At 40.6% G+C, this 22,996-nt stretch overlaps 1 protein-coding gene across 4 annotated transcripts in view; it reads right to left on the bottom strand.

Moving 5' to 3' along the window:
- Positions 1 to 2,216: 2,216 nt before the first annotated feature.
- Positions 2,217 to 22,996, bottom strand: part of nlrc5 (NLR family, CARD domain containing 5) — a 31,061-nt gene continuing 10,281 nt past the window's right edge. For all 4 annotated transcript variants that reach the window (XM_027272563.1, XM_027272566.1, XM_027272564.1 and 1 more), the window contains exons 11-54: positions 20,398 to 20,629; positions 20,064 to 20,305; positions 19,203 to 19,286; positions 18,939 to 19,022; positions 18,741 to 18,824; positions 18,101 to 18,190; positions 17,893 to 17,943; positions 17,255 to 17,284; positions 17,009 to 17,092; positions 16,566 to 16,649; positions 16,263 to 16,352; positions 15,978 to 16,070; positions 15,766 to 15,849; positions 15,478 to 15,561; positions 14,706 to 14,795; positions 14,434 to 14,481; positions 14,310 to 14,333; positions 14,136 to 14,219; positions 13,971 to 14,054; positions 13,048 to 13,137; positions 12,897 to 12,965; positions 12,437 to 12,520; positions 12,238 to 12,321; positions 11,791 to 11,880; positions 11,629 to 11,694; positions 11,131 to 11,205; positions 10,870 to 10,953; positions 10,623 to 10,709; positions 10,431 to 10,490; positions 9,718 to 9,801; positions 9,540 to 9,623; positions 9,374 to 9,451; positions 9,026 to 9,100; positions 8,639 to 8,722; positions 8,450 to 8,533; positions 7,660 to 7,758; positions 7,493 to 7,576; positions 7,060 to 7,143; positions 5,677 to 5,760; positions 5,503 to 5,586; positions 5,346 to 5,423; positions 5,029 to 5,112; positions 4,057 to 4,140; positions 2,217 to 3,888 (exon numbers count right to left, since the gene is read on the bottom strand). In XM_027272563.1, the coding sequence (XP_027128364.1) occupies positions 3,807 to 3,888; positions 4,057 to 4,140; positions 5,029 to 5,112; positions 5,346 to 5,423; positions 5,503 to 5,586; positions 5,677 to 5,760; positions 7,060 to 7,143; positions 7,493 to 7,576; positions 7,660 to 7,758; positions 8,450 to 8,533; positions 8,639 to 8,722; positions 9,026 to 9,100; positions 9,374 to 9,451; positions 9,540 to 9,623; positions 9,718 to 9,801; positions 10,431 to 10,490; positions 10,623 to 10,709; positions 10,870 to 10,953; positions 11,131 to 11,205; positions 11,629 to 11,694; positions 11,791 to 11,880; positions 12,238 to 12,321; positions 12,437 to 12,520; positions 12,897 to 12,965; positions 13,048 to 13,137; positions 13,971 to 14,054; positions 14,136 to 14,219; positions 14,310 to 14,333; positions 14,434 to 14,481; positions 14,706 to 14,795; positions 15,478 to 15,561; positions 15,766 to 15,849; positions 15,978 to 16,070; positions 16,263 to 16,352; positions 16,566 to 16,649; positions 17,009 to 17,092; positions 17,255 to 17,284; positions 17,893 to 17,943; positions 18,101 to 18,190; positions 18,741 to 18,824; positions 18,939 to 19,022; positions 19,203 to 19,286; positions 20,064 to 20,305; positions 20,398 to 20,629 (3,787 nt within the window). In that variant the 3' untranslated portion in view covers positions 2,217 to 3,806. The remainder of the gene's footprint in view (positions 3,889 to 4,056; positions 4,141 to 5,028; positions 5,113 to 5,345; positions 5,424 to 5,502; positions 5,587 to 5,676; positions 5,761 to 7,059; positions 7,144 to 7,492; positions 7,577 to 7,659; positions 7,759 to 8,449; positions 8,534 to 8,638; positions 8,723 to 9,025; positions 9,101 to 9,373; positions 9,452 to 9,539; positions 9,624 to 9,717; positions 9,802 to 10,430; positions 10,491 to 10,622; positions 10,710 to 10,869; positions 10,954 to 11,130; positions 11,206 to 11,628; positions 11,695 to 11,790; positions 11,881 to 12,237; positions 12,322 to 12,436; positions 12,521 to 12,896; positions 12,966 to 13,047; positions 13,138 to 13,970; positions 14,055 to 14,135; positions 14,220 to 14,309; positions 14,334 to 14,433; positions 14,482 to 14,705; positions 14,796 to 15,477; positions 15,562 to 15,765; positions 15,850 to 15,977; positions 16,071 to 16,262; positions 16,353 to 16,565; positions 16,650 to 17,008; positions 17,093 to 17,254; positions 17,285 to 17,892; positions 17,944 to 18,100; positions 18,191 to 18,740; positions 18,825 to 18,938; positions 19,023 to 19,202; positions 19,287 to 20,063; positions 20,306 to 20,397; positions 20,630 to 22,996) is intronic.

Below are 22,996 nucleotides of genomic sequence, written 5' to 3'. Positions count from 1 at the left end.
CGAAAAGTGACGCAGGAGCCTTTTTCTCTCTTTTTTTTTTTTTTTTTCCTTTCACACACACCCCCCCACCACAACACCAACAAACACCCACCCCCAAACCACCCAAACACATCACCCAACCCCCACCCTCTCCCCCCCCCTTCCAATCCACCCCCCACCCCCCCCCACACCCCCCACCCCAACCCCCCATTTTTTTTTCTTCTGAGGGGACTGATTGGGGCTTGTACTCTTACTCCAACATTCCCCAGCTGTTCGTCTGAGCTATTTCTGTGGGAGGAGACCCATGGATGATAATTACTTAGTCTTCATGGATCCCTGAATACGATTTTACTGAATCTAAATTATAACATAATCGCCCTCTAACTACTGTAAACCTTGATGAGGCGCACTTGGCAAATTATCAACGATGTCCTATGCATTAATTTAATAGTTTTGTAATGTTGTCTTTTATTCATCGATTGTATTTCATACTGCTCCATTACATCAGTTTTCGCTTGTACAGATTGTGTTACGGCCGCACAGAACAGGCCCCCCGTCCAGAAATAATTTTTTTCGTTGAACAACTGTGCGCACCTGTTAATTATAAACAAGAGTTATGACAAGAACTAATATTAGGTTTTACTACTAGCTCACCAATACAACTACACCAGCTAATTATTTTCCTTATTCCTGACATGACATATCTAGGCAGTCAGAACACGCTGCAACTATGTAACGTACCGATTGGGACAGTTGTTAGTGAAGAAATCTCAGACCTGAACGGAATCTATCGATACCACATGGCGCAGCGTACGCGCCGTGTTCGATCTTTAAGCTTCTAAGTGCTGCGTAGTATACTGGAGTTGAGAAGCTGTACACATAACACCGTCTCTCAGTGTATTTTTGTTATAGGTGGAATTGCAGCACTACAGATAAATTAGTCAACACATATAAATAACTTTAAAAAAAAAGCAAAACTGATTATTTCTTTATCTCTCTGATCAAAGCCCGAATTTTATTAATTTACTGTATTGTTAGAGACCACTAACCAACATCTAAGAATAAGAAGCAAACAGCGGGGGGGGTGGGGTCTGCCCGGTGGTTCTCTTTCTGCGACTCCCTTTACTGTGAGATTCATGACCTTCTTGCGTTCTTACCTCTAATGGCTCTATTATTATGGTAATTTTTTTATGCTTTCATTTATAATGAGGTTGGTTGTTTTGTATGAAAAGCACAAATAAATTCTGACTGATTCATTCATATATTGTGTTTTTGTTAGATAGACAGACAGACAGACAGACAGACAGACAGATAGATAGATAGATAGATAGATAGATAGATAGATAGATAGATAGATAGATAGATAGAAAAATAAAATACATAATAATAAATAAAATAAAATAAAATATTATTGAGTATTTTAAGAGAACATGCATTGTTCATTGGTGCCCTCCTGTGGTTGGTATGGGTATCACAACCCAACTTAAGGGTTGAGCCAGAAATACACACACATTCACAAGCACACACAGCTTGACTGATTGGGTTAGTTTTATCCTGATCATATCATATCATATCATTAATGTTTTATTTATTTCTTTTTTTATGCTTTCATTTATAATGAGTTTGGTTGTTTTGTATGAAAAGCACAAATAAATTCTGACTGATTAATTCATATATTGTGTTTTTGTTAAGAGAACATGCATTGTTCATTGGCGCCCTCTTGTGGTTGGTATGGGTATCACAACCCAACTTAAGGGTTGAGCCAGAAATACACACACATGCACAAGCACACACAGCTGAAGACATGACTGAGGTTTGTGTGTGCTGTCTGTAAAATAGCAGGAACGAGTCTGAACCAGAAGGGGACGCCACGTGAGCAGGACTGAGTGGACTGAGTGGGATACTGTACTCACATTCCCAGCTGTCGTCTGAGCTATTTCTGTTGGTAGGAGCCAGGATGAAATTACAGTCAATCATGATACGCTGACACGATCTTTACTGAACTAAATAACATAATCGCCCCCTAACTATGTAAACTTGATGAGGTGCAAGGCAAAACAAGATGTCCTATGCATTAATTTAATAGTTTAATTTGTTTAATAGATTGTATTTCATTACTGCCAGTAATCAGTGCTGCCAGAGGAGGCCGACAGAAAGCCCGTCCAGAACAAGTGAACAACAGTGCAAGTTAAAAAACAAGATTAGAAAGAAATAAAGTTTAAATAAAGCCCAAAAACTCAAAGTAATCTTTCTTTTATTCCTGAACGACATATCAGTGCAAGTCAGAACACGTTAATATTAAAGACAGAGACAGTTTGTCATGTGAGAACTCAAACCTGAACCTGAATCTATAGATACCACAGGGCATCTAATCGCTGTGTTTATTTTAATCCAGTGTCTTCGTAGAACTGGAGAGACTCTGTACACATAACACCGTCTCTCATTTACTTATGTAAAAGTTTGGAATGCAGCAATACAGATAAAATAAACAAATAAATAACTTTTTAAAAAATAAATGATGATTTCTTTACTTGATAACAGCAGAAATAAATACGTGTATTGGTTAGAGACCATAACCTAAAATAAGAATAAGAGCAAACCAGAGAGGGGGGGGCTGGTTCTCCCTCTCGACTCCTTTACTGTGAGTTCATGACTTCTTGTGTTTTTCACTTATATGGCCTCTAATTATTGTAAACACACCACAGTGCAAAGTGACTCAGTGTAGCATACATAGGGTTATCATTCTCATCATCACGAATTCTTCACATTTTGGCCTCGAGGGATTCTCGACGGGGCGGGCTGGTGCAAAGAGCAGGGGCTTGGACGGAGGAGCCGAGGTTGTAGGCTGTTTACCAACTATCTGAGATGGTGATATCGTGATCATGATTACCAACAGCTGCCAACACAAACTAGTTTGTGACTCTAAAAATAAAGAAATGTGTCTTGTCCATGCTCAAGCCTCTCGAATGGCTCTTTTAGGAGCACACGAGGCAACTATCAGTCATTTTGTGGGATCGCCACACCCAGCTCGGACCATGGCAAGAGCTGATTGCACCAGTTCCCCCATGGTGAAACCAGAGGCCATTAAGTGCATAGTCATACTTTATAATCAAAAATATACGCTTCCTTTTTCTTAAAGAACAATACCTTAAATCATTCATCTGCACTTCAATACATCACGTGAGATAACGCTTTTATACAGAACACTTGTTTTTGCTCCCATTTTTCATGATCTGAACTAAACATTGGACTTCTCCTGTGCAAACTAAAGGTTGCTCTGCCTCTGATTGATACTGATATTCCAATCAATCAGAGGCAGAGTAGCTGCTTCTCCTGGGAGAAGAGAAGTGGCATCTGTAGCCCTGTGTTAAATGCCCGTAGTTTAGTACCTAATAAAAATGCACATTTTAGAGAGGCCTTTTTCAGTCAATCCTATTTCATTTCCACGCTCTTTAATCAGCATCTTGCCAAGTGCTCACAGGAATAAGAGAGGAAGAAACCTTTTGTGTGCACAGAGGAAATCTTTTACTCTCACTCGATAATGGAGGCGAAAACAAAGTTTCTATATTTTTGTTGAGTGTATACGCACACACACACACACACACACACACACACACACACACACACTATATACATCTAACTGAGCTCCCTCCAATAGTGAACCACATGGTGGTCTTTTCACCCGTGCTGCAGTCATCTCGTAAACGCCTTGTGCTTTTCTGATGCCGGGAAGACTTGTACTCCACTTGTGCCTGCAGCAGTGATTTACCTCTGTGATGAACTGGAACATGACTTCTCCCTGCTGCAGGCCAACATCACAGATCACATTACGTGGATGAGAAATTCAGCCTCCGGTCCTGCAGAAGGAGCCTTTGGACTTCACTGGAAGACACCTTGTTCCTCCACAGCCTGAAAATCACATTGTAATATTCTCAAAATATGGTTTAAAAAATCCAAATATAACTGAAACAGGCATTAACAAGACACTATAAACAGTAGTGGGGAAAGTACAGTGACACAGTATTGGATATGCTGTCACCAGATAGTGTAGGTGAGTCACTATGACAGCAAGTTTACCTGATGAACTGCAGAGCAGGACACGACTGTAAGGCTCTAACCAGGGCCTCCGCTCCAATGACACTCACACTGTTTGACTCCAGACTGGGAACAAACATACACACACACTGTGTCAATATAAGTGTGAGTGTGTGTGGGACAAGTAAGTCAGCTTAAGAAGAAATTCAAGTAAAACTAAATCTGTGTAAGCACATTTTATTGATTAAAGTAATGACAAAGCCTATTTTGATACCCAAAATAACCAAAATGTAGAGATGGAGGTTGAAGTCTGCATTAAAAATGTTACTTAATTATGTGAGTATAGGAGGAAAAAGTACTTAAAGTTTAATTTAATATATTAAAAATATCAATATTAAAAGTAAAAGTTGTCCTCTGTGACTGTTATACCAATATCTATGATATAATTATTATCGTGACTGATGCAGTCATGTAAAACAGGATTGGAGCTCATTTTGTATTGACAGCAACTAATTATTCATTTCATGATGGATTCATCTGTTGATTATTAATCGATTGTTTGTAAATATTCTGAAAATAAATGCCATCACAATTACCCAGAAGCCCTCACAATGTTTGTTTTGTCCAACCAACAGTCCAAATCTCAAAAATGAGGCTCGTCTTTGCGTGAAAAATGCTGATTATCAAAAGAGTTGATTACTCATTTTCTGTAAATTAATGAATTCACTAACCGCTCCAGCTTGTTGGGTAGTTTGATTTAAGGGTGTCGGATAAATGCTGAGATGTAGCGCGGTGGAAGTAGAGTATTTGAGTAAATGTACTTAGTTACATTCCACGGCTGCTAATATGAATAAAGATTAGAGAAAGCTATTTGCCTTCAGGTTAACATACACAAATGAAAACAGTTATCATATTCCATTTCTGCCAGTAGATCACCTTAAATGTTACACGCTGGACCTTTAATAAAGAAATAAAAAATGTAAAGTTGGTGTGTGTGTGTGTTCACAAACTCACTCTATCCTGTTCAGCTTCTGACAGAGAGGCATCACTCTGGACAACTCCACTGCTACATCATCGCCACAATTATTCCACCCCAGACTAGAGACACACACAGACACAGATTTAAGTATTTTGAAACAAACATTTGGATCAGAGTCGACAAACCAAACCACAGTTTGTCCAGTGAGTCTGAATGTCTTTTGACATGAACACGTCTGTTCATTCTTGATTAACAGATTATTTCGTTATCACAAATCTATCTAGAGGGGTACAGATGTAGCATGTCCTGTTGTTAATATTAGGCAGGTGCTCATAATTTTAATGTATCTTACCCCACATCCTGTATGAGGGGACAGTGGGCCAGACTGGCAGCTACAGCACAGAGCTCTGGAGTCCCAACGGAGGTCAGACTGACAAGAGACACATTATTCATCATGAAACTAATAATCAGTCAATCTGGTCTTTCATAAAACAGCTTCAGAGTCTTACAGAATCTTGGTGAGGTTCTTCATGCACATTATTGCTTTGGACAGACTCGTCGATCCCTCAGGTCCGAGACAGTTTTCTGAAATACTACAAAAGACGCCACACGTGCATAAAGAACGGAAATGTCAGGACTAATGTGACATATGTCAAAAAGAAATCTGTGTGTGTGTGTCTTACTTCAACACGGTGATGTGCGTCAGCGATGGCAGAACGAGAGCCATCCTGGCAGCTGTGAGATTGCCAAGCCTGTTACTCCACACACTGGAAGACACACAGCACAAATGTGTTATCATTCTGTACTGATGAGAGAACGCAACAGAAGAAGGTTTTCTCTCTAACCTGCACATGGCACAAATATTGCAACAATAAATGCATAAAGATGTAAAGCTTATATGGAAAAACAAAAGTGTGACTACACGTCGTGTTGTTATACATCTTAAAACAGTATGAATCATATTCTTCTCAGATCAAGGTCAGAAAACATCCAGGCAAAGATGTGTGATCGATTCCCTGAACTAATAACCACAGTTGTGCCTGTGCATAATGTAGTTTTGTGTTCAGATATGTGAATCTTTAAAACATTTTGAGTTTGTCCGACATAAACCAAACCATGTGGATGTGCAAAGTAGTTCGACTCTGAGGAGTTAGAACATGGTAAACAGGGGAAACATCTTGTAGGTTAATCAGACAGACCAGAGACTCGAATGTCTGTTTCTGAGAGAGGGCGAGTGTTTAAACGTGATAAAGACTGATCAAAATGTCACCTTCTGGTGCTGGTGATATTTAGAACTGAATATGTCATGTTTCCGTGTATTTATTACACTTGATGGCAGCACGTGAGAGTGACTATGACCACTGACAGCCTTTGATCTATTAGTTGATATGAAATCGTCCTCGTCCTGTACGTTTGTCCTAGGTTGACTATGACCCGGCGCTGCAGTGAACACGCAGGTTTTTCCATTTATTTGAGGGTTAGGCTGTGGCCTCCAATCAGGCGTTTGGTTTGATTTGGTCAAACCTCCAATCAGGCGTTTGGCCTGATCCTGTCTGAATGCACCTTTAACTAAGACTCTGAGGAGTTAGAACATGGTAAACAGAGGAAACATCCAGTCCAGTTTTTTTTGTGCCAGAATGTCTGTTTCTCAGCATATGTTTAAATGTGATAAAGGTGGTATGAGCCGATAAAAAAAAGTCACCCTCTCCTGGAGCCGGTGATAATCAGCTGACATCTGCTCTGCAGAGAGGCGTGCTGGAACCACACTCTCATCACAGTGGAGCCTTTTGACCCAAATGAACTGAATATGTCATGTTTCTGTGTATTTATTACACTCGATGGCTGTACTTGACAGTGACTATGACAGATTTTTAATCTATCAGTACATAGGAAATCCTCTTCTGTACGCTTGTTCTAGGCTGACTACACACAGCAACGCACTTGCAGCATGTCTTTGTTCACTCTGGCTCTGATATATAGAATTAAGCCTGTAAATCAGTCAATGTGTCTCTTATACAGCCTTTACAGGAATGAGCCACATAAAAAAAATAAAAATGTTTCCTTACTGGAGCTCTTCCAGGTGACTGCAGCTGATCATTGCCTGCAGCAGCTTGTCTCCTGACTGGTCACTGATAAGGTTCTCAGAGAGACTAGAAGATCAACAAACACACAACATTACAAAAACAAAGAGACTACTGCCACAAATTGTGACACTGCACAAGATTAGTGAATAGATAAATAAACACAGCAACAGCTGCACTTCTTGTACGCTGTTCGGACATTCGGACAGGAAGCACCGGCTTTAAACAGCTGCTCCCCATAAAAAAGCTGTTGACAGCTCAATAAAACGAGTGGGAGGTGCCACATTGCACCACAACGATCTATAGGTATGAAGGAACACTTGACGTTCATCCCATCATATCTCTGGAGTTCACACCAAACACAAAGCAAAATGTAAGACAGATTTAATTTGCATAAATATAATCAGCCGTCATCTACCTGATCTTCCTGAGCTCCGTCCAGAAAGGAAGGAGTCTGATCAGCTGCTCTATTCCCCTATCAGCCATCCTCCAGCCCTCCAACCTGAAACAACACGAGGAGGAACATTTAAACACTTTCTTGGCAATGAGCCTGAGCATATTTAATGCACGTGTGGAAAAACTCACCCTATCTCCTCAATTCGTGTTAGTCCCTCCATAGCAGACAGGAGATCCAGCAGACTGTTTGCTCCTGATTGCCCCACAGCTGCGGCAACCTTGTTAAGCCTGGCATACGCACAAACATTGCATGAATAAAGGATCAAAATATACTCGACAGTTTAATTTCACCGTCAGCGGTTCCAATAATATCAAATTAATTTGACACGGAGTGCGAGGAAGATTCCCCCTCCATGTAGATATGATATCTATTCAAACACTGTACAAACAGCAATGACATTTATTGTCTGGCCCAGAAGCTCATCATCAACACTTTACAACTTAGCAGTATGACAGAACAGGGAATGATACACTTCCCTAGGGGGGGTGAGGGGGGCACTTATGATGATCCTCGTGGAGCTGATGACATGCTGGTATGATGAGCTGCAGCTACGGTGACTGAAATGTGAGCAGCGGAGCTGCAGTTTTGGCAGGGGACAGTGTCAGCAAATGCATGATATCATAAATAGATCCGATTATTAGAGAGTGTGTGAGTAAAGAGTGTCAGCCAGACTGTGGCATAATAAATGTGAAGACGTGTGTCGGAAATAGCATTGGAGGCTTAGCTCTACATACTAAATAAATACTTAGGACGTTGTCCATAATTACTAGCTATAAACAGGTCACAGGTCTTGAAAATCAGATGTCAGATGTTATTAAAGGGAGCCCGCCAGAGAGGGAAATCTTTCATGTTGATGTAACTATTAATTAGGGGGTAAGTATAGCAAGATTTAATGAGACCACCTATAGAGTTTCTTACTTGAGACAGCGTATGGAGTTGATTTTCCGTAGTGATTGTGCCAGACACGCGACGCTCTCCTCATTTAGCTGCCAAGAGTCCAGACTTAAGGCGCACAGGGAAACACACACACACTTAGAACGTTATAGAACTCACTCTGTATCTGTGTTTGCACATGTTCGTTCATATGTATATATGCGTGTGTCTCACCAAAGGCCTTCCAGGCCGGCACACTCTCCCAGTGCTTTGATGAGCTGCAGCCCTCCAGCCGGTGACCGGGCGCAATGAGACAAGCTGGAGAAGACGAGACGGATGATGACATTGTTTAATGTTGGAAACACTCAATCCCACGCTTAAGTTACACATAATGCATCAGAACAAAAAGGTTTAATAAAGAGAAGCGTTAGTTATTGTTAGTTTTTAGACTGCAGAAAGTATATTTAACAAAAAGTTAAGATTGCATTTCTTTACATAGGGACTACCCATCTTTGTGCTTATTGTATAAAAGTATATATAATGTATAATGTATGTGTATATATGTATGGATATGTATTGGTGTGTTTTCTGTAAACAAACCCATGAATGAGTGACGCTTACTTGAGTGAGCGTAGGCGAGGAAACATTCTGGTCATAGTCTGGACTGCAGGGTCGCCAATTACATGACCTGCCAGACTGGCAGAGAGAAAGGAAGAGAGGGATCATTTTAATTCATGACTACATGAACACTAAAATGTTGTGGTGGCTTTCCAGTGAAATTTAGACCATGGCATGAAGTTCCAGAGTTCTTCTTTCATGACTGGAGAGTTGATAGTAATTTTATCCAGCTAGTGCAAGTCTGCGGTGTTTAATCGTAATTTGAGACAACTATAAAATATTTTTTTAATAGGCAGAGCTCGCCTGCCATGTGAATGCTCCAAAGTCATGAAATGTCTGTGTGCTGCTCACTTTAAGCACTGAATGGCTGTCGCCTGCAGCAGGGCCTCTGAAATCTCCTCGACCACACAAGTCTCTTTGGAACCAATGCTGCAAAACATTAAAGTAGACGCCCGTCATGCTCAAACTTTAAAAACAGACTTTAACCAAAGAGTCAAATGTGTAAAAAAGCTCTCACCTGAGAGAAGTCAGATTTGGCAGCAAGGGTAGAATAGTGCAGAGAAACACAGCTCCGTCCAGACCCAGGGTGTTGTGGGAAAAACTGCGAGTGACACACATGATTTGACCTTGCTATGGTACTTTTTTTAAAATTATGAGTGAGTATTATTCATGCACAACACATAGAGAGTACTAACTCCAGCTCTGTCAGCAAAGGACACTTCTGGATGATGCTCATCAAAGGTTCAAGCTGGTATCCCTTTACTGCACAGTTCACAAGGCTGGAGGAGAGGAGAGGAGAGGAGAGGAGAGGAGAGGAGAGGAGAGGAGAGTCCTTAAGCCTTTCAAACAATAAATTATCACAGAGGGACTGTGATAAAGTTAAGCATCATTTGCGTTGGACCACACATTTAAGATGATGGAGAAGCATCATTTGCGTTGGACCACACATTTAAGATGATGGAGACACATCTGCAGAGTGATCATTGAAAACACCAAAATAAATCTGTCTGATCATCCGGCTCACACTGCACATACTTTAACCTCTTTCAGCAGCCCTGAAGTCTCAGACTCTGAAGTATTTAATTAGATTATTTTTTTTAAATGTAATCAGTACACGGTACATACATAGCTCTGATTAAAAATGTGTGTGGCACGTCCTGTTTGGCTCTATTCTGCACAATGCTGTTTGTGTATTTGCTACATTGCTTTGAGGGCTTGATTCACAGATTGCAGCATAACAGAGATATTTAGATGTTTGTGTTGGCCAGTGTTGGGGTCTCCAGCGTCTGTCGAATACTTCACAGTAAATATCTTAGAAATACCCATCCCTACCCTGTGCATCATTCTACACAGTGAGGCCCAAACATCAAGCTAAACACATTTCTGAGTGGAGGGGAACTCGTATTACCTGAGTGAAGTCAGTCCAGTGGACTTCAACAGAGACAGGTGCAGCGTGTTGTAGCGAACCCTGCAAGGTAATTTTGTACAGGACTTTTTACACATGATTTGATGTGGGGAATTCTACAGTCAGTAAAGAGAGTGTTAATCTTTTCATGTGTGTGTGTGTGTGTGACAACATCTGTTCATTTGCATGCCTCACTTGATAGAGTGTATGTTGTGGTTGTGGTCCAGACAGCGACACACCAGATCAATGGCTTCCTCAGATCTAATACTACGCTCCTCAAAACTGACAAGAAAGAGAGTGCGGTTCATGTAAGTATTTCAAGCATCGGATTCAGGTGGACAGAAACTCACAAATGTTCAGTCGTGACATAAAAAAATAGGTTGATGTTGACAGAAACTGGTTTGACAGGAGCAGACGGTGCAGGCGACATCGTCCTTCTCACCTGACACTGAATCCTCTCTCATTGCTGTTGAGCAGTCTCACAAAGTCTTCAATCCAATCCGAGTCCAGCGAATTGTTCTTGAGCCTGTGGACCGACCAGAGTACTCCATTACTGACTTTCAGTACGTAAGAGTAAATGTTTGTTTTTGTATTCACAGAGTACATCGATGTCCAATGTTTCTCTTAAACCCCTCACAAGCTGAATCTTTTCGTATGATGTGCCGTGCATTATAAAATGATCTGGAGATGGAGGTGTACTTACTCCAGTTTGGTCAAACTGGGACAGATCTCTGCTAATCTGACCAGATGATCACGTTCCAAACTACTCTCACTGATGCTGATGGGGAGACGGCAAAGATAGAAAAGATGAGAGATGAGAACAAACTTAGAATAACTCAACACATGAAGAGAAGGAATACCCTGCTTAACCGATTGTCATTGAGAGGCTGAAGATATGAAATTAGACCAAACGCATCCATTGGCACCAACTATCAAGATATTGGAATGAAAATGGGTTCTTTGGGTACACATGAGATCTCAGGTTGAACTACCTCATCAGGCAACAAACTGGGACCTGTAAGGATGCTAGAAATCAGTCAGTGGTTTTGCTCTGACCTTTCGAATCTGTAACACGTGAACTAATATATTTTGGTTGACACCAAACCTCGTCACTTCCTGTTACCATCTGTTAATGGTTGCTAGTAGAGAGGCAGTTAAAGAAAACATCAGGTGTTTTTGCTCCTTGCTCTTATTGTCCTACCTCAGAGTTTTATCACAGTCTTCACATTGTGTAAACCAGATGAGACACCTCTCCTCTGCTCCCATACTACAGACAAAGAGACAGACAGGGATGAAAACTTCTTTCATTCATACAGTTTTTCATGCTTTCATTTATCTCATCTCTACAACTGCACTGACTCACCAGACTTCCACACCAGAGACGTTACCACAAGCACGCAGTGTGCTGGCCGCATTCAACAGCCCCTGCTGGGTCAGACTGTTGTTGCTCAAACTGTGGATGGAGACAGGTTAAAGATATGTCAAACAAGTCAACATTTCTACTATGAAATGGGCCTACAGTATGGTTCAAATGCAGTTAGAAGACATTGAACTTGTTACAGTTAACTTCACTCTGAATAAAATAATTCTATATTATAAAAATACATGCAGAGGTAAATGAATATCTTGGCTTTTGTGTTGACATATCTGCCAACAATCTGACTGAAAATGCTAGATCAAGCGTATTTCCTCTCCTTTCTACTTTTAACAAGCTGTTTATTAAAAATGCATTATCATTACTGTTTGCTTTGTACTATACAGCTACTGCAAACAAACGTACAGCCCTGAAAATGATAAACATGTATCTTACTTGACCCAGCTGGTGATCTTAAGCTTTGGCAGAGAATCCAAAAAACGCTTCACTCCTTTATCTTCCAGCTGGTTACTTGATAAACTGCCGGCAAAAGAAAGGATGACTCAGCACCTATGCCATTAGTCTATAAGTAGGTAAGCACCGGTGTGTACAGTTGAGGGGCACGTGCGAATGTATGAGTGAGAGTGGCACTTACTCCAGGTGAGAAAGGCGAGGACCCTGCTGTAGGATCTTGAGCAGTCTCTCCAAATTGACATCATTCCAGCTAAAATGAGTTAAGCTGTCAGGCAGACAGACAGATGCAATATGAGGACATTAAAAGAGAGCAGTGAGAACACATCACAGATGGCCACAGTGCTACTTCAGTGCCATAATGTCACAGGAAGGAAGAATGTAAATGGCCTATTTACTGGTTGATAAATTGTTCCATTCAGTTGTGGTAGGCAGCACCATCCGCCAGCGCTGGCACAGTTATCTGATCCTTTTCATACAGGACTATAAACACTTGTTGTTGGACTCAAAATAGACACTAGACAGAAGTTTAATATGATACTGTGCGTACAATGAATGTTTGGACATGAGACAGACAAAGTTTTTTTTTAGTTATATGAGCAGATGGTGCACACGGAGAGAATGTGAATTGGCTGATCACAGACCTGCAGCTGGCGTGTTCTGCTTTCACGCTGTCAAAATGGATGAAGGATTCAGTCTCTTCAGTCTGAGGCCTGAAGAAGAGTTCAGCATTATAGAAGCAAGTAGTATAGTATGTAATATATATATATATAGTAGTATGGAAGCAAAATGTACCTGAGCACTACTGACGTGACCCGCTCACTGACGGTCAAACAGCTGACTAATATCACCGCTGCAGCCGTGGACGTGATGCTGTGGCTGACACTGAAGAAGAAGAAGACGGAGTTCAAATGAAGTGCAAAGCATATCACATCGTTCTATATGTAATTTTAAATATGCATTTAAATCATGGCATCATTGACGCTTCATGATGTTTGCTTTGACACTGAAAATAGACTCATTTCTGGACTGTGCTATCATCTACAGTCATGGCCAAAAATATTGGCACCCCTGCATTCCTGTTTTAGAAAATGCAATAGAACAATAACACGCGGTCCCTGCGGTCAAACATGGTGGAGGTTCACTGATGTTTTGGTGTAATTTTGCTGCTTCAGGCACTGGACGTCTTCACTGTGTGCACGACGTTATGAAATCTAAAGGCTAAGCAAAGAATTCTGGGGTGCAGTGTCAGAAAGTTGGGTCTCCGTCAGAGGTCATAGGTCTCACAGCAGGACAATGAGCCAAAGCACTGAAGTGTCCAGCATCTGAAAACAGCATTTGGGAAAAGGGACCCATCAAACCTGAAAGATCTGATAGATTATTTTTTTCAAAGGGTGTGCTACCAAATATTAAGTTAATAATAATTTTGTCGGGTCCATTTTTGGAGTTTTGTGTTAAATATCTTAGTTTGTCGGGTCCATTTTTGGAGTTTTGTGTTAAATATCTTAGATTTGGCTTTTTTTTGGTAACATATTTTGGGAGGAGTAGTGCATTATGTGACAGAAATGCAGGGGTGCCAATATTTTTGGCAATGACTGTATATATATCTCACATCATGAAAACACGTCAGTATACTTTATATTTATTCTTGTACCATTTTTATGTACAGCTTGTCCATCTGGCTAATTTATACGTGTGTGTGTGTGTGTGTGTCCTACTCGAGTCTCTGCAGTGACTTCATCTTCGGCAGGATCTTCAGCAGATTCCCGATAGCCTCGGCTGTCAGTGAGCTGTGAGACAAACTGACACCACATGAACGTGTGTTAATGTCTACATGCTCAGCCATAATCCTGAAATGTGGATAACCATAATTCAAAACTTACTCTAACTCCAAATGGGAGCGACACTGGGCCAATCTTTTACAAAGCGTGGTTACATGAGACGGCTCGAGGTTGCTGTAGTTCGTCCTGCAGCATAAAAGTGGAATGAAGTGGTCGTGCGATAAACTGAATTTAAATGTCAAATGTGTGTTTTTCCTCCAAGTCTTCTAACTGTACCTGAACATCCGTATTTTGTCGTGGCTAAAAAAAAAAAAAGCACAAAATGAACTCATTAATTTGACGAATAGAAAGACAGGGGTATCCAGATGTGTGGAGGTTTTCACAGATGCAACTTTTCTACCTTTCATCAGGGGAGAACTTCAGGGTCACCTGCTCACTGCCTCCATGACTGTAAAACCAACAAGAGACGGTCAGAATCCTCACATTTTACCACTACGATAAAGTTAATTGTGATTTTTATGCTGTATATATACACAACTTGTATTCTATAAACAGATAAAACGAGCTGTTAAGCAGCATTTATTCGCTGTTCGATTGGACAAGCAGGTGCTAACTGTGCTGCTCTTCTAATAAAATCATCAAGCACCTAAAATAAAAACAAAGAGCAGACACCTGATGTGGATCTGTGTCAAGTTGTTATGGGAACACAAAGCGCCAGCCAGCATCACCACTCCTTCCATGCCGATCCCATTGTTACTGGCACTGAAAAACACAAAACAAAGAGCCAGAGGGAAGGACATCACTTAGCTGTAAATAAGCCATTTCTACTGAATAATGACCCAGGGTAAACGCAGCAGCTGCCAACACCTTCACATTATGTTTGGAACCAGTTTGGTGAGAAAAGTATCTGGCTTTTGCCAAGATTAGATCAGCTCAGTTTAACACAACACAGTCTCATATTTCATTAAAGGTCCAGTGTGTAAGATTTACGGGACTTTATTATTATTTAGTTTGTGGCATTAATTAAATATAATACTCAGAAGTATGTTTTCATTAGTGTATAAATACCTGAAAATAAGAATAATCATGTTTTTATTTTACATTAGAATGAGACTTTTATCTCTACATACACCACAGTGTTGTTGAATCACCATGTTTCTACAGTAGCCCATAGCGGACAAACTAAACACTGGCTCTCAGCAGAACATTGCTACCTTTCCTCCCACACTAGGAAGGAGAAGGTGAGGTGAGGGTGTTGCATTCAGCAACTTCACAACTCGACGGCATTAAATCCTACACACTGGAGCTCTAAAACAATTCCTCATCAACACTTCCTTCACTAATTCTTATTAAATGCACAGTAAATAACTTCAGTCTGAACTGAAATTTCTTTTTTTTTTCTTATGGTTTTGAATGTATCGTTAGTCCTGTTGTCGAGTCTTACTCGATCTCCTGGATGTTGCTCAGATGAGGCAGGATGTCCAGCAGTTTCTTCAGACCTTTGTTGCCTAAAGAGTTATTGGACAGACTGACAGAAAAGAGAACAACAGGGGTACAAACAGTCAAGTAAACTGAAGGATAGAGAAAATATATTTTTTAAAATCATATATACACTGAATCATAATTTATGGCTATAACATGTAATTAACTTAAGGTTTCCTACAAATAACATGCAAGGTCAGTTGAGAATGATATCCCTGACAGGTTGTTTTGAAGTTTTTGGGGATCTTACTCGAGCAATGTGAGATCCGAGGATGTTCCCAAACTCCTCCACACTCTCTGCATATCAGGAGGCAGCAGACCACAGCGGCTGAGACTGACAGAGGCAACAGCTTCATCATTATCACCATCATCACCACCACCAATAATTCAATAATATGGAGTCATAAAAAAAAGTGTTTTGTTTATTATGACTTCACTTTGATGTTTGTACTTTATACAAACCAGAGCATTTTAGATCTTTCAGCTGACTCAGCAGGTTTTTCTCTCTCTTTTCTTTCTGAGAACACTATAGACACCTGGACAGGACTCTGCAGTCTGAAACATGAAGAAAAATACAAATAAAAAGGGAGTGTGGCTTATTATTACTAAACAATTTATAAGTGTTTGTGATTGTGTCACAATATAACAGATTCAGTAAAATAATAATAAAATAATGCGATTTAAATATGCATGTTTTACATGTTGCAGAAGAATAACGTGAAGAATACATGGCAGGTGTGTTTGTACCTGATATGAAGCTCCCTCACAGCAGGACAGCCAGGCAGAAGAGCGGTCAGAATGACCAAATCCTTCACTGAAGAGCAGCTGTCATTCAAACTGAGGGGAGACGTGAACGTCAACAATGTGCTGCTGTTCAAATCTTACGTTTTTTTGTATTTGCCTGTTCTTAACCACTAAAAATGAAATAATACATTATATGTCTTTTATGATAAGTAAAACTGAGTCGAAATAGCATATTAGTATCAGAGAGTAGTGTTGTTTTAAAGCTTCATGTCTCTCTTAAATCATGTGATGTGTCGTTTGTCTTACATGATCTTTTGAGTGACCTTAAACTTTGGCAAAAACTGAGTCAGCATCTTCAGAGTTTCCACATCCCACTGGCCTCCAGTCAGACTGGGTGTGTACACACACACACACACACACACACACACACACAAACAGAACCTCTTTATTTGATCTGAATGATTATATTATATCTAAGCTGATACACAGAACATATCTACCCTGAACAGCAGTAAAAAGTGGTTATGCTGATTAATGTGTAATTCTAAAAATGTCGTTGCGGTGAACCCTGACAAACAAGGAAGCAATGGCACAAATAAAATATCTACCAACAGCACAGAAACAAAGCTGTTGTTACTGCACTCAGCAGTAGTCATAGTGCAGTAAAACGGTCAGTGTTTTAATACTGCTGCACTGATGTTGCATTTTACTGCTTCTAAATATGAAGAGCTGTATTTAGGATTACTTACTCCAGGACAGACAAGGTGGGGCAACAAGCCAATGCCTCTGCAATTGTTTGCATCTCAGGCTTGCTCCATTTCTGGTTCAACAAGCTGGAGAACAGATGGTACCACAAGATTAAAACTTGGGCTTGTAGCTGAATGGGCACTTCTTTTATTTAACTTCAATGGAGGATCAAAGTTCTTTAAGGAAGCTGCCCTCATTGTAAAGATCTGGAAAGTGGACAACACTTGATAAGAGTGTTATCGCCTTACCTGATTGTTGGTTCAGACTTTGTTTTGTGGCTGCAGAGGAGAATTCATAAATGAGAGTTTTAGTATGTGCAGATGATGACGAAGTTATTCATAGACAGGCTGCGCACTTAACTACTCTTATTTACTCTTTTTTAATCACTCATCTCCATGGTTTCATTTTATTTGATATCATTTTTATTTAATTGTATATATTTTTTTTCAAATATACTCCAAATTAAATGTAATACAAACAAAATACCAGTTTTGACAAACTTTCTCGTTCAATGTTTTTTCTTTATTTCTTTATTACTTTCTACACTGTAGACACTCACTGAACTATCAAAGCTATGAAATGACACATGGGATTATGTGGTGACCATAAATTTACCATAACTGCTTTGATGACAGCTTCGCACACTCTTGGCATTTTCTCAGTTGGCTTTATGAGGTGGTCATAAAGTATAAATAGACACGTAGCAACAGCAAATGAGAGTAAACGAGACTCAGGGTGAATTTCTACTTTCTTTTTTTTCCTATTTTTGTTTGTTTATTTACTTGTTTCGTCTCTTTTTTTATTTTTAGCTCTTTGCCTTGCTTTCGTTGCTCTCCCCTGCTGCAATTGTATTTACTTCTTTTGTTATTCCCACCATTTAACTCACCTGTTAAAGTCGGAGTTTTGGGAGAAAGTAACTTCTAATTCCTTCATTCCACTGCAAAAAAAAAAAGGAAAAAACTAAGTTGCATGTGAGTGAGAAAATATTGTGGATGCAGCACACTGCAGTCAAATGTTGAAAGTTTGATCCTGAGTGGATGCACTGTCCAGCCTCTGTTGTGAATCATGGTGTGAGTCTATGTGTGTGGTCATACTCTGCAAAAATGCGCTGGATGTTCGAACATGAAGACATTTTCCCGATGAGATAGTCCACTGCTTTTAGAGAGCTGTTGTTTCGACCCAGCCTGCAAAGTGTACACACACACAACTTGTTGGTGAGGTCAGGAAGGAAGAAAGTGTTCAGCAGTCTCTGATGTCTTATGCTGTATTATTTATTGACGCTTGGCCAAGGAGAATTAGAGACATTCTCAAAGTTCATCAGAAGTGCCTTAGTCGGTCTCTCATTCTGCCAAAATCATCCTGGTGGATAGACTTAAACACCAAGATAACGCCACAAATACTGTACGCCCAGAATTAGTCAAAGAGAATGTTTTTACCCATGCAGCATATTCTAATCTGGAGACACAGTCTGTTTACGCAGATTGGAACGTCAACGGCAAGCTATCTATTATGTCTAAGAAGGCAGCAATAGGTCTCTTCGACCCTGGCCACCACAGTGTTGAGATAGACTGGTACCTACTGTTCTCAACCAAAGCCAAAAAAACTACATGTAACCTAAGGATAGAGAATTACATAAAACAACTCACGGGCATGGAAGCAGCTAAAAATGAGCAGAATCTTGAGATATTGTGGTTATTTAATTTGCGTCTCATTAGACATACAGCGTGTACTTACATTAAAGACTCTAGTCTTGGTAGTTTGGTAAAAACATCGGCCACATGTTCGATCCCTGCGTCTTTCAGATTGTTGTCACTCAAACTTCAATGCAAAAACAAAAGCTTGGTGTCAAATTTTAGACCTGCGTCCAAAACATTTCAACAATACAGAATGTTAGGTGTCCGTAGAAACACAATAATGTTGCAGCAAATATACTTGATTTCAGTGATGTCTGGACATTTCTGTAGAGCAGAAGCCAAACAAGCGGCTCCTGTGGTGGTCAGACTGGCACCACAAAACCTCAAAAAGACAAAAGACAAAGTCAGCCACTGTTGTCAGGCATTACAACATTTCAATACACTGACCTGTATAGTCTGAGCAGCATTTAGGCTACAAAACTCTCAATCGAGTATATATGAATTCAAGAGAGATTCAAAAGACTGACAGTGGAAAGAAGAAAAGCACTACTATGAATCTTACCCAAATTTTCTCAGTGTTGTGAAATTTGGCAAAATGGAGGACAACTTCTCGGCAAACTTGTCACCATACTTGCGGCTCCGAAAACTGAAATGAAAAGATGAGGGAAATTAAGCGAGCCTTAACGTTGGATTAGAAGCTGAGGTGTAAATTATGTCGAATTTGTGGGCGCACAGACAAAGACAATATGATACAACAGAATATATAAATGAATAACTTAATGTCAACTGTATGTGTCTGACAGCGGGACCAATGAGTCAGGCACAGGGCTTCTAAGGCAGGACCTGCTGCTTGTGCCCACCACCATCCTCTTACTATCAGTCATACAGTTAAGTCTAAGTGCAGAACTCCATGCTTTCACCATAGTCTGTTAAGCCTTTCTGGACAAGAACTTCAGTTTGTTCCCCCAGATTGAATCTGTTTGCTATTTTTGCAGCTCAGTCAGTGTCCTGGCCACCTTTTTTTGGATCTTGACGGGAGGAGTTCATTCTCTTTTGAACCAGTGCGATAAAACTAGTTGTCATTCTTTTGCCCTTGAATCCAGGCGACAGTGGGTGTACTCATTATAGAAAGACCAACTGCAGTCACAGTAAAGGAAACAAAGAGCTCCAGTCACGCTCAGTATGCAAGATATGTAGCCACTCAGATGAAAGAAGATCAAAGGCAAACTAACAGCTCTTTCTCTCAATAGACAGAAGCATATTGAAGGTTTTCTTAAACCATCAACACCATGCAACTCAACATTTACATGTATTTTCAACATGCTTCACGCCTCTGGCCATTTGTCTTAGCCTTGCATGCCATGCACTCACACTTCACATGACTGGTGGCCTATGTACTGTTTTGCTTGTTGTGTGCACTGACCAGAGGTAGTGAATGTACTGACATCTTGGCAGGACATCTAAACACTCCAACTCCATTGAGCATGCTCCAAAGTCCAATCCGATGCCATTATCACCTACTGAGTTAACTACAAAAGCTAGAGCGTCGATATCACTAGGTAAGACTCGGATGTTGCGTAGCTCCAGGGTGCGTCTTGTGCCCACGACCTGCTGAGCCAGTTGTTGGTTCTGGCTCTCCTGGACACAGTGACAAAGCTCCAATACCTGAGAAAATATAAGAAGGTAGGATCAGTAAAGACAGAAATGGAAAAATTCTGTAATGCATTTATCAGGGCTTAATTCAGTTCATATTCTACCTTTGGTCCAGTCAGGGTGTTGCTGTTACACAGGTTTTTTAGCAGTTTTACAACAAGGGCTTGCCGTTTCTGGACCCAGTTGGAGCCTCCTGTTCCACCTGAGGTTGTGGCTAATTGAACTAAGGCTTCAGTACAGTGTGGGGAAGCCAGACCACATACATACAGGTGCAGGGAGTCAGTAAAGACTGTCCTCTGGTCTGATTTGGTCATCCAACGGGTTTTCAAGCTGAATCTGAGTGAGAAATTAGAAGGGATAGAGCAGTCAATATTTAGCTTGGATGATATATTGCCGAACACTGCGTGTGTAAGATTTGTGAGGCTCTATTTTCAAAACATGGCAAAGATTGAATATAACATGCATAAATATGTTTCTATTAGTGTTTAATCACCTAAAAATAAGAATATTTTTGTTTTTGTTACTTTAAATGAGCCTTTTATATCTACAGTGAGAGTGGGTCCTCTTCTATGGAGTCCGCCATTTGAAACACAAAGTTTCTACAGTAGCCCAGATAGGACAATCTAAACACCGGCTCTGAGGGAACCTTTCGTGTGTTCTGCTACTGTCGTTTCTCCTTTAGACTAGGAAGGCGAGGATAAGGTGAGCATATTTCAATGCCACAACTACACCAGTGAATGCAACTTAATTCTACACACTGTTCCTTTAGGATACTTTTTTACTTTACTGAGGCAAACCAGTGGCTAGTTAGAGATTAGTTTCACTGTTTATATATAGGCTGTGGCTTGGTGCTTTTACAGCTGTAGTCTACAGCTTCCTAGTTTCACAGCATGGTGTAGGATTGATATGCCACAAATTTTGCAACGGGTACCACCGCTTGATTGATCAGGAAAAGTCCCCACACTAATGCAGTTAACAGACATTCACAAAAACAGGATATTACATAAAACATATGTCGCCAGACAGGACCAAAGTGGAACCATGTGATTGCACGACTCAACCGCCACAAACACTCTTTGGTGAAAACTGCAGTGTAAGTGCACATGTGCTGAAAAGAGCTATTTAAAAAAGTGCAGACTTCAAGTACAGTCAGTTAGTCCTTCCTGACTCGTCTTTACACTTCCTAGCAGCAACACACTCTGCTCCTCTGCACAGCCCCTGCTGTGACAAGTCTCCATGTCAGTCCCTTCCCCCACGCCTGCTCATGCACTGAGGCCCTGTGCCTCAGCACATTTCTGCTCTCCATTTACAGAGGAAGGTCAGACATATCTCTGCTCAGCTTACACCACTCATCTTTTTCCACAGGTTATTCCTGATATGGAATATACTTCTACATGACTAAATCCTTCTTTTGCACCTTGTGTCATGATGTAGATTACCTGAAAGTACATTTTCTTGTAATGGAGTATTTTTGACAGTAGAAGGATCTAAAAACTTCCTACATTGATGGCAAGAAATGTTCAGGGTTAGGTTACAAGGCTCTCTGTGCAACAGTGCACATGCTGCAGCAAGTTGGTGTTAAGCTGACCCGTGCTCAGCTCAGACCACATGGCACAAATGTACGTGTGTGAACACATGTAAGCAGATAGAGTTTCACTGAAATTAGGGAAGGTAAAGGTGAAGCTATTTGGAAAACTTATGACATATGGTACATGCTGAACTGTACTGTGTGTCTTTTTTCAGTACGACACTCAGCTGATAATAAGGTCATTCTGTTAACAGGCAGAACCTAAATACTTACAGGAAATGCACAGCAACTGTGTATGCAAGGTTATGCAGGGTATTGCTATACTGACATTAAGATTCCAGTGAATCATTTCCAGTAAGACACATGCTGTCTTTACTTAGAGACTACTGGTACAGAGGAGTAATGGAGAGCTTTGTCACATCACCACAATCACTTGAAAACAGCAACTTTTTTGCAACATTGGTCAACTCTATGCATCAAACATCTATTGAATGTCTATCCTTCTCCATCCTTAGAGAAAGATAGACCCTCTTGTAGCCATCAAAATCACCATAGTCATCATATTCATATATGATTTCTACCATGTGACGAGCAGGATGTTCCATAGAACTATTTGTATCTTTGCACTAAGACAACTGGCACATTACGTCTGGACCGTCCTATGATATATTATTGGACAGAGGACAGTTCCAACCAAATAAAGACAATTAGAGATGTTCCGAAACCATTTTTTCCCTCCTGATACCGATTCTGATACTTGTGCTATGGGTATTGGCTGATACCGAGTACCGATCCAACACCAGTATGTTATATATATATATATATAGACGCATCTTCAGGTGTTTAATCAAGTTGCTGGTGTTAAAATTAGCAACACTCGTGCCACCCCTCAAGATTTTTTCTTTGCATATGTTGCATGTTGGACTGAGACTGGAGTCTCTCGAGACTGTGGTGGAGAGGAGGACGCTGAATAAACTGTTATCCATCATGGACAATGAGCAGCATCCTCTCCACCACACAGTGGACAGACAGCGGAGCAGCTTCTCCCACAGGCTGCTACAGCTCCGCTGTCGAAGGGACAGATACAGGAAATCTTTCCTGCCACATTCCATCACACTGTACAACAAAAGCTAAAGCATAATCTACAATCTACAGTCACCTCACATTTCTCCCTA

This window comes from Larimichthys crocea, chromosome XXI (genome assembly GCF_000972845.2).
Source record: "Larimichthys crocea isolate SSNF chromosome XXI, L_crocea_2.0, whole genome shotgun sequence".
NCBI classification, from domain to species: Eukaryota; Metazoa; Chordata; class Actinopteri; family Sciaenidae; genus Larimichthys; species Larimichthys crocea.
Note: the sequence above shows the minus strand (reverse complement) of the source record. Positions and strands in the feature narration are given on the sequence as shown.